The 15,812-nt window shown below is 35.5% G+C and overlaps 1 protein-coding gene across 2 annotated transcripts in view; it reads left to right on the forward strand.

Annotated features, from left to right (window-relative positions):
* mgl (low-density lipoprotein receptor-related protein megalin) overlaps positions 1–15,812 on the forward strand; it is a 180,762-nt gene that overhangs the window by 146,662 nt on the left and 18,288 nt on the right. For both annotated transcript variants that reach the window (XM_020953035.2, XM_086826795.1), the window contains exons 3-4: positions 6,511–6,666; positions 7,082–7,213. In XM_020953035.2, coding sequence (XP_020808694.2) covers positions 6,511–6,666; positions 7,082–7,213 — 288 coding nt within the window. The remainder of the gene's footprint in view (positions 1–6,510; positions 6,667–7,081; positions 7,214–15,812) is intronic.

Here is a 15,812-nt window from a genome sequence, read left to right on the forward strand (position 1 = left end):
GTATATATATATATACCTTGCGATGGCACGAATTCCATTTTGAGATTGAAATAGATTTTATTTACAAATTATTTAATTGGTATATCGTTTCACGATGATTAGTAGATTTAATTTAAATCGTACAATATCGATAAGTAATCGATAACTTCAGTTACACAAAACAAATCCTTTTTTGTAAGTTATATATTTAGAATTTAATAAGAAATTACTTTAACTTTGAAGAATGATGATTTCAATGATTAAAATCGAACAAATTCATGGATTTCGATAACAAAGTTGCTTAATATTCCTCAAGTTATGCAAAATACATATTTTGTTATATGTTTTTTTTTGTTTTGAAATCATTAATAATTAATATAGTGAAGAAATTACATTTTAATTGATTTTAATCACAAAATTTACATGAATTAATACATATCGAATGTATCGAAAGGAGTGCCACCTCTTGGGTATGACACCATTACAACACCCACTGAAAAGCCACCCGGCCAAAGAATTTTAATGCCCTGAATGGGAAATCAAAGGCAAACATTGTAAACTGAGACGTGCCTCGATGCGAATGCCCGCAACAATTTGCCGGACATTATGACGCGGCTTCATCGTTTTCGCATTACTTTTGCCATTTTCCATTTTCCGGCTGAATGTTGCGGGTCTTTTGAGTTTTCTTTTCCGGCTTACATTTCTTTCTGGCATATTAGCTAAAGGTAACAGCTTGGAAAGAAGCCTTTAGAAAAATGCGTTTAAGCTTTTCAATCATTAAAATAACTCAAAGACAGTGGTGGTTAAAATATTTATATAGCAAATATTGTGTCGATATTTGAAAGGTGTGCTAAATGTAAGAGCGATAAATATTTATTATGAGACCTGTAAAGTCGCAAAGGGGGAACAAAAAAATTGAATAGTATATTTTCTTAACATTAAATTTAATATTTTCCCATGTTTAAATTATCTACACATCAAAGTTCGCTATTATATATGACTTTATTACACTCAAGACTTTGCCTTATATTTTTTTAGAACTACAGTGCATAAACTTCAGTTTAGATTTTATATTTAAAGAGTCCATCATATAATTTGATTGTACTAAAACTATGGTTATAAAATATTTACGATATTACTTTCGTATGTATCAATTTCTTGTATCAACATTTCCCTATTGGTTGTTAAATATTTAAGGGTATTGAATATTCTGCTTTGGTTTTTATGCACTTACCATTATTTTATTCCCTTTGGCTCCGTTTCTTTTTTTGGTCTCGCTTCCTTTATGACTGCCAAATGCACTCTCCACATGACCAAACTGCCTTGAAAAACACCCACACACCCACACCCAACGCCATTATTCAAAAAAGAAAGTATAAAAAAATACAAAAAAAATATATATATATATAAGAGAGAGAGAGGGAGAGAGAGGCGTTTGGAGTTTGAAAAGCTGTTGCCAGTTATTGTCTCGCCCTGAAATGTATGCTATACATATATGGAGATGGATACTCTGGGTGCTGTGCCCCATAAAGCACCCCCAAGTCTCCCTCTCTCCCTTTCTCTTCCTGCCTCTCTTTTTGGCCATCAATAAATAATAAATTGCCTATAAAAACTGATAAATTCATTGATGAATCTTCGCTAGAGTTGGGCTCCCGTTTCCAGCATCCGATCCCTGTTCCCTTCTCCGTTTCTGGTCATGTGGCTCCCATAACGCGTTTGTCAGACTGCCATATTTGCGGGCACGCCCCCTTAATCCTCCGATCCGATACTACGCCCCATCCTACTTCCCCCCCTCCAGTCCGATTTACCCCTCTTTAAGTGAGTAATGGAAATTCATGGTAATAAATGTATGGAAACGCAGTCAGAGACAGGGGAAACGGATTGGGGAAGGTCTCTTCTCTCTCTCTCAGAATGCGGCTTGGTTTTTTTTTTTTGTTTTTTTGAGCCATTTACCCCGTTCTCCCTTCCCTTACATAGTTTTCAGCCACTACAGCCATGGTCATGGGCATTTATACACAGAAAAAAAACGAAGTATATCTTTAATAAGCTATAAAGTAATTTAGTAAAGTAAGAATGCATTTTCTTCTACTTTTCTTGAGTAAAATACCTTTGTTTATATTTAGGAGATTATTATTTAACATATTCCCTCAAAATAAGATGTATAATAATTATTTCTGAATTCATTTTTAATACAGAATTAAAATTAAACCTTAGATATGTTTCCATCATGATTTTAAAATATTTTTAAGAGTGTTTTTCCAGGAGTTTTCAATAGAATTTTAATACAATTTTAAAGATATCCCTTGAATATGTTTATGCCATTAGAGATTCAAAGATATATACATTTAAAATATATTTTTCGTACTATATTTTTCCCCTGCACAACATTAATGACTTTGTGCTGGGTAAATAGTCAGCCATCTATTCATGGATTACTTAGAACTGAAGTAGTTATTTCCATTTTGATTTGCCCCAAAAATCTTTCGTTCTCCAAGTTTTTTTTTCTTTTTGTTCCCCCCTCTGAAAATCCAAACATTGATTTATGCTTGTCTCTGTGATGTAAGGGGAATCGGCTTGAACTCAGCTCTAAGCCGAATGTTTGGGACTAAGCTGGATGAAGTCCAAAACCTGGCTAAAAGGAAACTCGTAAAGAAAAACAATAAAGTTGTTTGTTGGTATATAAATCCTGGAAAACGGAAAGCTGTTGGATTGTTTACACCTGTTCGAACTTAAGACGATTACAAATCGGTTTTTATTAGCTAATACAAAAAATTTGGGGCATTCAAAAAGGGAAAATTTGTGATTAAAGTTATTGGTTTATCTTTATCTTGACGGAAATTCATAGTTTCCTTTTGGTAGTTATTTATTGTAAAATAAAATAATATCAATATCCATCAATGCTTAAATTTCCCCTCTGTTTATTTTCCCTTGGAAAATGTCTCAGATTCTTTGGTTTTCCCTTCAGGCCATCCATCTATTTCATCTATTTTTGATTTACCGAAAAACGAATCTCAGACAAACATTATTTCCTGTTACCAAACCCGAACCCGAAACCCATTGTTTGTGCATTTTTCGCCGCTCTCTCTTGCTTTTTTTTTGTTTTTTTTTTGCTTTGTTAAATGTAATTTTAAGTGACGTCGCCAAAGTTGAGACGTGACAAAATTACAAAATATTTTGTAAGCTGTTAAAACCGTTGACGGTGGCAAAAAAGGAGGTGGCACAGCAGCAGTAGCAGCAGCATCAGGACATGGCCATAACATGGCCCATAACAATAAAAACAAATAGAAGCAACGGCAACATAATACTTAATAACGTGCATTTTGATGTTGTCGCGGTTGAAGGGGGCCAAGGAATTTCCCGAATCGAAGGGGGGAAAAGCGGGGGAAAAGGACTCTGGGGACACCACCATTATCTGCCTTTTTGGGGGGACAAAAACTTTTGTGCGGGCCAGGCCCATCAAAGGCGGCAGTTCGTTCGGTGTACTCGCCTCCCTTTTTATTTTATTTTTTTGGTGACTTGGACACCAAACTAAATAGTTTCCCCGGCAGCCAAAAACTATTTCAAGTTTGGGCCTTTCTGCTCTTCCCAACAAAGTGGCAAACAAACGAAGTAGGAAAAGGCAACAACATTAACGGCCAAAAAGTTTGCCAAACTTGTCCTTGGACAGTGGTACAAAATTCTAAAATATCAAGGTTTAACGTAAGGTTTTGTTAACATTTTTAAAACTAACATCTAGTTGATGAGATAAATATAATCTTTTTCAAACATAAAATACCTTTTTATACGCTTGCAAGGAAGGGTATTATAATGTCTGAAAAAGCAATAAAGGAATCATTTCCGACCCTATAAATCATATATATTCTTGATCAGCATCAACAGGCAAATCTTCCTAGCTATTTCCGGTAGAAAAAATAAATTTCAAAAATGTTCCATTTTTTTTCATAAAAAGGAAAGGGGTTACATCGACAAAAATCGACAAAAGTTTGAATTATTTTAAATATTAAATTTAGTATGCAGATTTATTAAACTATTAAAAACTAACATAGGAAAGGTTTCCGAATCGAAATTAATGCATTTTTGACTTAGTTATGAGATTTTGTCGAAAAAATTGTCATAGAAAAATATTGATAAATATTAAATTTGAATATTTTATTATTATTTTTATTCAACTTCTTATTAATATTAGTTTATAGATAAAACAAAAAAAAACTCAAAAATATAAAAAAATATATAAAAAAAATATTTAAAATATTGAAAAGTATCTAGCAAACTAAATAATATTAGAAAATATAAAAACTCTATTTTCCAAATACAAAAATAAGTAAAGAAAGACAGAGAAAATACGAGGTAAAAAATAGCATTATTGTAGCGTATATTCATAACAAAGAGGATACATTTTTCATTTAATTTAAAATATAAATAGTTAAGAATTAAAAAAATATAGATACAACATAGGAAAGTAACATAAATAAGCCGACTTAATCACTGTTTGCACTTTCCATAATTACTATTATTATTTTGATTCTTATTTGTGCAACATAATGCAACGAAAGCTCTCCACACACACACATACAGTACACCAAACATGGGGGATTCCCCCGAAATGTGAATTATTCGTTGTGTTAAAACATGACTCGGTTTTTCGGGTTCGTCGTGTATTTCATTTTGAGTGTGTGTGTGTGTGTGTGTGTGTGTGACGACTGCTCAGGATTCAATTTGCACAGCGACGAGAAAAGCAGGAAAAGCGGGAAAAGTGGGGGGAAAATGTGGGCTGGGATCAGGGACTGGGGTGGCTGTCGACTGCGGTTTTCCTCTTATTATGGTGCAAAAGCGGAAAAAATAATTTCGGCATGAATTGCCAAACGGAGAATGCACTCACTAATTAGATGCATAATTAGACATGAAGTTTTGCGGGTTTTGCAAGGGGACTTACCTTTCCCGCCAACCAAAGTCGAGGTGCTATTAAATCCCGGTGTGTTGAAAATTAATTGAAAGTGTTTTCCAAGAAAGATGAAATCCAATACAGTTATAGTTGAGGAAATTCTATAATTTTGGGAAGAGAATTTCAAAGGAACTTGTTGCAAATAGTATATATGTATATATATTTTTTCTTTACAAAACTTTGACGTAGTGAAGAGAAAATTAAACAATTTAACTTTCTTGATATTCTTCACCTTCAAGTGTATACATTTTCTGCTAGTTTAAACCAAATAAATAAATAAAATAGTTAAAAGTTTGTGCTTTTAGCCAATTTAGATGCTTTCTTCTTAGTTGTTCCATTCGGTTGGCTAATTCAATTCCATTTCTTGGCTTTGCTTTGTGCCAATTCCGTTAACTTCTCTTTGAATTTGGCCTAATTGAAGTTCGGCTTCAACTTCCATCGAAGATGCGTCAGCTGAAGTTGCAGTGGCAGCAGGTGCAGTCGGAAAAATACGCCACTCTGTTGCTAGTCTCTCGCTCTCGCTCTCTCTCTCTCTGCCTCACACATTTTCTATATTTTCCAGCCCGTTTCTCTGCCTTTCTTCCAGCATTTCTCTTGGCACTTCTCTGCACCTTTCTCCTGATCTCCTTCTCCTCCTTGCTGGCCGCAGAAAGTTGGGCACGTGCGGAGTGCACGTAGCCGGAAACAAATGACATTGTCAGCGCCCTGGACCCAAAAACTGAACAGACGACGACCCCTTGTCGCCTTTTCTGCACATTTCCTTTACATTTTTGGACCCCCTCCCTCCCCCTTTTCACATTTCCCGGCCAGTTTTCCAGGCATTTTTGGTCCTTGCCCTGTCGAGAAGAAGAAATCCCAGCTAAGCATTTCCGGTCGCGTTCTAGCCTTGTCTGCTCCTTTTGCCTTGGCCTCTGCTGTGTTGCAGTTGCTTTTCCTGCACTGCACACAACACATGCTGAGTGTGTGTGTCCTGGTTGTGTGTGTGGTGTGTGTGTGTGTGACAAGGCCATTAGCCGCGACGGCTTTGGCAGCCACAAAAGTTGAGACGCATCCTTGCAGCTGCCATTTTATGACAGTCTTTTGTTGTCTGCAGCAAGGTCTGCCTTGGCCCTTTGTCTGCCCTTTCTCTATTTTTTTACACTCCAAAAGAAGATTATTTTAAGGAGAAAATATATACTTTAGTATATTTAATTAAATATTTAATTTGTAATTTTTTAATCAAAGAAATCCTTGCTGTAGACACGGCTTAAGGGTGTAAATGAGACTTGAGTCTCTTTACTTGGTTTAAAATATCTGTGCTAACAAACTTTTATTATAAATCATATTTTAAAATGTTTTAAAAAAAGAAAATATATATAATATATATTTGTATAATATTCTTGAGCTATTTAAGTCTTTCTCCAAGTGTCTTGTGCAGCTGTTGGCTTATTATCCAAGTTTTGGGGTCCAAGCTCCGCTTAAATCAAATGACAAAATGGCAGCCGGCTGCCAATTAGTTTTCCTGTTTTTTTTGTTGTTGCTTTTGTACTGGTAAATGAAGCTAAGAACTTCCACTGATTTTTCACCGAATTTCCCTTCTATTCCCCCAGGTGGCAGCTTGGGCAGCACGAGCGGCATCAGCGGCCTCAATGCCGAGTGTCCAACGGACTCGTTTCGGTGCAACAACGGCAAGTGCATCTCGCACCACTGGGTCTGCAATTACCAGAAGGACTGCGACGATGGCGAGGATGAGATGCAGTCATGTCGTAAGTATCACGGGTGGGGAAAGCATTGAGCGGAAAAGCCGCAATAACCACACAAAAAATGGAAAAACTCGACCATAATTAAAATGCAAAATAAAAGAAATACCATGGGTGGTAATTAAGTGAAGTGAGGAAAACCAAGAAAATATTCAAGTGCTTAAATCGATTTTCACTTCACTTGTTATTAATTTAATTAAATGCCTGATTATTGCATTGCCGATTATCGCAGAAATGTGTAATAAAATAAGTGCTTAAAATCTTACAAAAGATTGAATGAAAAGAAAGATTTAAATATCCATAAAAGTCCAGGGCAGTGAGGGAACTAGGGATGACAGGACTCATCGATATATCGATACTGTGTCGATATTTAAATTATAAGCATGCATTATATATATATTTTATATTTATTCACTTGCAGCCCCACCGGAATGCGAGACACCTCAGCTTAATTGCGGGCAATATGTGTTCAACAAGACATATTGCATTCCTCCGCATTATCGCTGCGATATGATTGACGATTGTGAGGATAAATCGGATGAGGCGCAGTGCAGTGAGTACTATATACACTATATCTTTTCCCATTTATATATATCAAACGAATTCAATCTCAAGGATCCCCGCGTTGAGGAAGCTTGCCTTTTCTCACTTTTCTATGTAAATTTGTTGACTCGACAAATATTGGCTGACTCGTCCCGCATATCCTTTAGTTAAATCTCATTCCCTTTCCTCTCAAGTGACTGAAAGGGGGAGTAACAATTTGCTTAGCAAAATGTTTACATTTTATTATGCCAATTTTATTTATGCAAATTCCAACAAATTCACATGAACCCCCCAAGAGTAAAGAGGGAGAGGGGCGACCGCAGTTCTTGTTTTTCCCAACTATATTACACCAAGGTGGTCTCTCCCCCCACCTCGAAAAAGAACATAAATATTTAAACTTTACCCCCAAAAACTTACTACATGCCAGGAGGATATCTGTAAAAGGATATCTGTGAAAGGATATCTGTGAAATCCCCAAGGTAAGGGCCGCAAATTAGCGAGGAAAACTCAAGGAGAACTCAGCACAGCAACACAAATGGATCAATTTGATGTTGGGCCATAAATCTTTTTCTTACATTTTTTTTCTGTTTTGTTTTTTTTTTTTTTTGTTTTTGCGGGTTAAGGTTGAAAGGTTAACCCTTTAGCAGCTAGTTTGTTGGGAATGTGAATTGATGATTGCCAGCCAAAGTTGCTTCTGCTTACAGAGAGAGAGAAAGCGAGAAAACTTCATGAACAGAATCGCAAATGAACTACGGTTAACTGGCAATGAAAATGGATACTCTCCAAGGAAATGGAAAATGGGAAATCCTTGGGGAAATGGGAATTTCGATACAGGAAGCTGAGGCATCACAAAGGCATTAAATACCTTTTATTGTCCGTGTCTGAGACGGGCCAATATTAAGCATATTGATTTAACAATAAAATTATGAATCGCCTAAGAGCCTTATTTAAAAATATAGAAAATTGTGATAAATTATAGATTATTGTATAATTTACTCGATATTATATATTTTTATTAAAGCAATATCTTCTTATAAAATAACATATTATTTATTTTTATTAACCTTTTTTCAATTAAATCAGTATTTAAAGTCCTTCCTATTACATTTAGTAATAAAATACGTTTTGAAATGATATTTATATTTCATTAAATATTGAAAACCTCCTACTTTTCATATTTTCATTTTCCCATTTGCCTAATAGCCAATTTCCGGAAGTTCTCTTTTCACTTTTAACCAGGCAACCGATTAATTTAAAAGGCCCTTGGCACTTGGGGGAATATTTATCGCTGATGACTTTAATAATCCGCTGACAGGACACCTTCTCCTTCCATCTCTTCATATCCTTGGGGGGAAAAAGTCTCTGTTGTCTGCTCGTTTTGGGCAAAGAATTTAATGCATTTTCAACAGCTCTCGCTCGGTCGGACTTTGTATAGTGTGTAGTAGTGGTGGGGAAACTCTTTCTCCCATTTTCTTTTGCAGCTTTGCCGCTTTTCCAGGATTTCCCTACTACTAACGCCTCCTCCTCCTCCGCCCTCTGCGCCCTTTTCCTGCGCGGCATAAAGTTCAAGTGCATTCAGCCAGCAGACTGTGAGCCGCACATTTTGATTAAAAGTTTGCCTGGTGAGAATCCAAGAAAAGCGAGGAAATGAGGAAAGCGGAAAGGCGGGAAATAGGGACAGTGAAAAAAGCGAGTAAAAACGAGGAAAAGCGGGGGAAAGCAAGCAGCATGTCCATGCAAATCGCCAAAAAGTGCCCGAGACTTGTAGAAGCATTTATTGCTTGTTATTTAAGATTTATGCACACTCATACACCGACAGGCAAACAAATATTTAAATATCTTTGAGGCGACCAATTTCCAAGTGTCCTTCCTCAGTTTTCCCCCCCTCCTCAATCCGCATCCGCATCCTTTTGTGCAAGTTTTAGCCGGCAGCTTTGACGACTCCGTCTCGTTGAAACTCTAAAATCGTGAAAACGGCTAGACAAACGCCCGGCAACTTGGTCCTGCCAGTGAGCTCCTCCTTCGCACTCCTTCTAAGCCGAGCTAGAAGGCCAATAATTTGTCCGCTAGCAGAGCTACCAAAGCTGATCAGTTGGCTATAGCTTTTTTCTTTGCTTAACAATTAATGGGGAGAAGAATTTATTTGAGCCCATCTTATTGTTTATGTTCTCAATATTGTATTATTATTTAATAAAGATGTTAAAGCTGAATGTATATAAAAGACACCAAGGATATATCAAATATAAGCACTTTTTGAATCTACATTAATTGAAGTCATTTATATGAAAAAAACAGAGCTTAAGGTAATCATAACTCAGCCAAGAATTCATAAATTTCAATTCGGAAAGCTGTTCTGTGTTAGTTTTTTAAAGGTTAATAAATCTGCATACTAAATTAAATATTTTCAAAATTTCAAGTTTTTGACCATTTTAGCGATGTAACCTCTTTCCTTATTCTGACAAAAAAAAAAAGCAAAATTATTGAACAATTTTAATTATTGCCGGAGATATCTAGAATGATTCGCCTGTTGATGCTGATCAAGAATATATATGCTGTATAGGGTCGGAAAAGACTCCTTCACATCGTTTTAAGCTTCTGACTGAAATTATAATACCTAGGCCTGATGGTTCCTATAGCATTTATATGTATAATATTACCGCAGTAGAAGACGCACCATTCTAGTAATTGTTTTACTCCTTTCAATGTGAGTTATATACCTGGTGACTTTAATTAGGCTTTCTTTAGTATCATCGATCATCCTGATTATCCGGATACATGGCATTGGCCAGGTGATATTTTCGGGTCGAAGGACAATCACTATCATTATCACTTTAAATGGAGAAGCCTCGGGACAGAATGAGACCAGTCTGGCGGTGAAGAAAGTGAAGAAAGTAGAGAAAGTGAGAGCAGGAGAGCAAGAGAGCTAGGCAGATAGAGATAGAGAGATATCTAAAGAGATACACCAAAAGCGATAGCCACACCGAAAATATTGAGAGAAAGAGAGGGACATATAGAAGGGCATAGAGAGGGACAAAGAGAGAAATAGAGACAGAGAAATACAGCAATGCTGATTAAGAATATATATATTCATATAGTATATATATATATATATATAAATAGCTACACTTTAATTACTTCACGGGCCGTTCGCACATAAAACTATAAACACTACATACTTTTAGATATTAATTTGAGACTTTAGAATACTAAATAGTAATTCTTCGGGGAAGACAAATTTCTTTTCAACTATTTTTAGCCATTTTTTTGGGTAATAAAAAAGCAACACTGATGCAGGCAGATGGCAGACAGAGATGAAAGGCGCAACAACTTCACTCCTTTTTGGCTCTGAAAACTTTTGCCGGCACAAGATCAAGTTTAAATTTCATTTTAATTTAATAAGACGTTGCCGTAAAACGAGTAGAGAGAGAGAGAGAGCTGCAGGTCCTTCGTGTGCCTGTCTCTTTCTCTTTATACTTCTAGTGCCAACAGCCATCTCTCTCGCACTTTGTTGCACAATAATTTATCGCGCTTAAATGGCGACAAAATGTTCACTCTTATTGCGTTCTTAACTAATTTATTTTGCGTACGTGTCAACGCGTCGTCGTCGTCTTCTTTTGCTTGTCTCGTCTGGGTGACAGTGGAGGTACCTTTTTCTCGACGCTTTTCCCCGGATTTTCCGCCCATTTCCCACTCTCTCTGTCTCTCTCTCTCCTCGTTGTGTGTGTGTGTCTGCGTATCTGTGTTTGTTTGCTTTCGCTTGCCTTTGTTTGCTTAATTTATGGCATATAAATATTAGAGCGGGCTTATTTCAACTATTTAATTACTTCAGGTGTTGTGCGAGCAGGGAGATGAATGTAGGAGAGCCCAAAGATGTAGGATGAGCCAGGCAGATAATCCACACACACACACACCCCATATCCTGCCTCCTACCAGATACCTTATAAATTTGGGGGCCATGTGTGTAATTAAAATCATGGCAGATTGTTTGTATTTTGAGTTACATTTCCAGACCCTAAATCATATGTTTTTCCAAGAATTAACGCCCCCAAGAATTATCGTCTAAATGATAAGGCTTTGACTGTAATTTAAGCGCTCATTATTTTTGAATAATTTAGGGGAGAGAAGAAGTAAATCATAGAGTACAGTAAATGAAAATCTATATGTTTCAAAGGTTTATTTAATATATATAATTTATAAGAAAATATTTCTAGGCAGCTATAAATATTATGCAATTAATAACAACATCATTTAAGTTTGAGCAACATTTAACTAGTGTTGTAGTGTATGTATTCTTTTGCATACCCCATTTTTCGATCAGTGTAGTTATATCTTAGTACTTGTGTACACAAGAACACCTTCAAACTCAGCGCGAAGTAAGCGCTCCTTCACTAATAACTGTGAGAACAAACAGCGAACATCTGCTGCTGCGAAGGACACTTGGAAGTTACTGCTCTACCGTTACCTTATCAACCCGCCCAACTTCCGCCACCGCCCCCCGGCCCCCCATTGCCACCCAGCCACCACCCACTTCCGCTTTGCCGATTATTTTTGTTTCCTTCTTCGTTCCCGTTGCGGTCGCAGAAGTCAACAAGCTAAAGCTGTGTCAGTAGTGGGAAATAGTATGATTATTAAATATATATCGAAATATTTTATATTTAATAATAATATATATTTATTTTATTTCATTTACTTACATTTTCTCAATATTCAATCATTTTATCCTGTTTATAATGAAGAAAAGTTATATAAAAAGCATTTTTATTTATAGAAACTAAATAAAAATAAATCTTTCTCAAGGAAATATAAATAAATCAATAGGTTTGATATTTAATATCAGCTAAACATGAATTTTATCATCTCTAATTTAAATTAGAGACTGAAGCACTCTTTTCTGTTTACTGAAACCAGATGAGCAGCCCCAAAAACAGGGCAGGAAGAAATGGGAAAGGAAAATGAGAGGAAAATGAGGGAAAGTGATAAAGATAGGAACAAGGGAGTACAGGGGGTACATTTTCCAAGCGGACATTTCGCATTTCGTTTTAATTGCAGGCAGCATCTAATGAGGCAGATACTGCCGCGTAAAAAAGTGCGTAAAACACCAGGAAAGACCCGTAGAGCTTAAGCTCACCAGAATTTCCCCCTTTTTCGTATACCTGGGCCACAGGACTTAAGACTTAAGTGTTATGGCCACTGCCATTTCATTTAACTGCTCAGTGTTGACAACTAATTCTGAAAAAGAAGGGAAAACAGCTAAATAAATAAAACAGAATTTAAAAAGTGACAACAAGGCGTATACGTAATATGGGGAATTCTTTAAAACCTATAAACTAAGATCAGTAATTTTAAAAATAGGATAATTTAAATTTATTTACATTTTATAGGAGTCATAATTAATTAAAATAAAGGAAAGGAAAACGCTAAATAAATAAATAAAAAGTGACAACAAGGCGTATACGTAATAAGGAAAATTCTTGAAAAAATGCTTTGTAAACTATAAACTATGATCACTCAATTTACCACATTTTTCTGGGCTTGTCAATAATTAACCAGACAGAAAACTAATTTCGGAAAGCCGAAATTTATATACCCTTGCCGTTTGCAATTTAAATATAAAATCGCATTCTTGGAATGAATATCTTTATATGACAATTTTTTTGGGTAATTTGTATATATCATATTATAAATATCATAACTAAGCCAAAAATGCATTTATTTCAATTCGGATAGTTTTTCTGTGCTAGTTTTTATAGGGTTAACAAACTTGTAAGCTTAATTTTAATATAAAAAAAATTAAATTTTTGACAATTTTAACGATGCAACCCCTTTCCTTTTTTTTTAAAAATTTGAAAATTAACAACAAAATTTGTTTTTGCCACAGATGGCTAGATTGACTCAGCTGTTGATGCTGATCAATAATATATATGATTTATGGGGTCGGAAACGACTCCTTGACTGCCTTATAAGCTTCTGACTATAATTAGAATACCCTGCAAAGGGCGTATACGTAATACAAAAAATTATTTATAAAATTCTCCGTAAACTATAAACTAAGGTAAGATATTTTAAAAATAAATTAAATTAAATATACAAATTATTTAAAGGTTTTGTATATAAAAAAGAAAACGAAAAACGTTAGGTAAATAAAACAGAATTTAGAATGTGACAACAAGGCGTATACGTAATATTTTAAACTTCCTCAAACTGCTAAAAATTGATCATGAAACTTTCTTAGTAAATTTCCAAGCTACCAAATCATACAAAATATAATCTTTTACAACGATTTTTTGTGCTAAAAAATACTAATAAAAAAGTGTACTTTAGTTACCTAAAATATAGATTTTTTTTACGGTTTTTAGAGCCAAGTTTCCAGCACTGTCAACTGTCTCATAAAATGTCACCAGTTCACCAGCTTCTCTCTGGCCCCTTCCCTACTCCCCAACCCCCCTCTCTCCTGAAATTCTCCGTCACTAAACCACTTTCTCCATCTCTCCTTTTTGCCCCCCGTTTCCATCTCGCTTTTTCTCTCTCTGTAGTTTTGTGAGTGGCGACGATTGCAGCTGACGTTTATTTGACTGCAGCTAAACGTGACGCTACCATGGGCGGGGGTCTTGGTGTTTCTAGAAGGGGGAATGGGATGCCGTGGGGGCGTGGCACTTGTCGCGCGTAATTACACAACCCAACGTAAAGAAAAAGGAAACTCCCACCCAGAAAACTACTCTCTCCACTTGATACACGCATAAAAGTCTTGGCTTGCAATAAAAGTTAATGCTGAGAAAACGGCGAAGGGAAAGAACCAGAGAACCCAATTAGAAAGTGTTTGGTTAAAACAAAAACAAAAAAAAACAGCAAATAAAAATAAAAACAGTGAGAGAAAATGCGGGGGCGGTACGTGTTATTGTTGTTGCTATTGTTGTTTATAAAGTGCCAACAACAAGCTTCACGCCCGCGATTTTTCGGTGCAAAGTTTAGTGCCAAAAAGTTGTTTGCAACCAAAACGGAGGAGCGAATGAAAAATGAAGCTTTTCCAACGAAATGGGGAGGGGGAAGGGAGGTGGAAAATAAAGAAAAAGGATCGAGGGGGGGGACTGTTAAGAATCTAGATAAAGGGGACAAGGAACTAGCACTATTTTATGTCCTTGCCGTGAAAATTGCAATGATTGCAGCTACAACATCACCAACTAGTCACAGGTCCTTCTGCAGTCATTATGATTTTTGTTATGTAAAGGGAAAATCGATAATTGGGTTTATTAAAAAGCAAATATTGAAATAAGCAATAGCGAACACTAAAATATAGAAACCTATAGTTTTTAACATTCAAGAATCAAAATTACGTAAATAAGGTTTTATTATATTTTTCAATATTTCAAAAGGCAAATATTTGATATATATTATCTAAAAGTAAATAAATCTTTAATATATTAACTAAAGAGTATCAAAAATATTCAAGATCAAAACCTATATTATTGTAATCCTCCCATAGATCAAAGATATAATATCGCTAGATCTGCGTTCGATATTGATCGATATCTTGGCAATATTTTAGGGAAAAGCCAGACAGCGCAACAAATTGTGGTCGTAAATCTCTTTTGGCCTGGCCAAAACGCCCACCAACTGCAGCGGGTCCAGGGATTAGCACTAACAAAGTTAATGTCGCAAAATCGGGGGGCTGGAGAAACGGGTATATATATAGTAGGATGTCGGAAAAGTCTGTGGGAGGGGATGAGGAGGTGAGGAGCAGACGGTTCCCGGAGTGCGTGACACATTTTTATGATTTCGCGGAGTTGGAGTTTGCTGCACAAAAAAATTTCCCTTCCGCCGCTCCACTTTGTCAATAGGAAAACCCTCAAGGGGACACAACAAAAAAAATATATAGAGATTTATGCACTGACAAAAATATTAGTTCCCTATACAACGAATATAATTCTTTAGTTAAAAAATGAATTTAAAGAAATTATTTACCATTACTAATTTTCTAGGTAGATGCTAGCAAAGTTGTTTATATTTATTTATGCTTTTTAGAGCATTGTATTATTTTCAAATAGTTCTATTTGTTTAACAAATAAGTTTATAAATATAAAATATACAAAACATAAACAATAAGTTATTATTTGAACATTAAATATCAATTATAAATATTTAAAACCAAGGCCTTTATAAGGCTTAGTCTCAATTTTATACAAAAGAGAGATTAATAGTGTAAAATCTAGTATTTATAGGGTTAAATTCATTAAAAAATGTATACCCTGGAAAGGGTATTATAATTATAGTCAAAACTTCCAAATACAGTGAAGAAATCATTTCCGAACCTATATATCATATATATTCTTGATCAGCACGAACAGCCGATTCTTTCTAGCTTTCTCCGGAAGAAACAATGCGACACTTTGTTAGTCTTCCTAAAATATTAAATGCATTCATTACAAATTATTTCTTTGTTCTTAATTCTTAAATTGTAAGTATCACGACTTGATTTCTAATTGAAATTAATATTTAAACCCATCACCTGATTAAATGTATATTTGATGTAATTTTTTTGTTTTGTTTTTTGTATTTTTTTCCGTACAAAGAAAGAGAGGCGGGGAGATGGGAAGTGGGAGACAGACAGGGAC

The sequence above is a fragment of the Drosophila serrata genome, unplaced genomic scaffold (assembly GCF_035046125.1).
Source record: "Drosophila serrata isolate PLE 108 unplaced genomic scaffold, ASM3504612v1 contig_8, whole genome shotgun sequence".
In the NCBI taxonomy this organism is placed as follows: Eukaryota; Metazoa; Arthropoda; class Insecta; order Diptera; family Drosophilidae; genus Drosophila; species Drosophila serrata.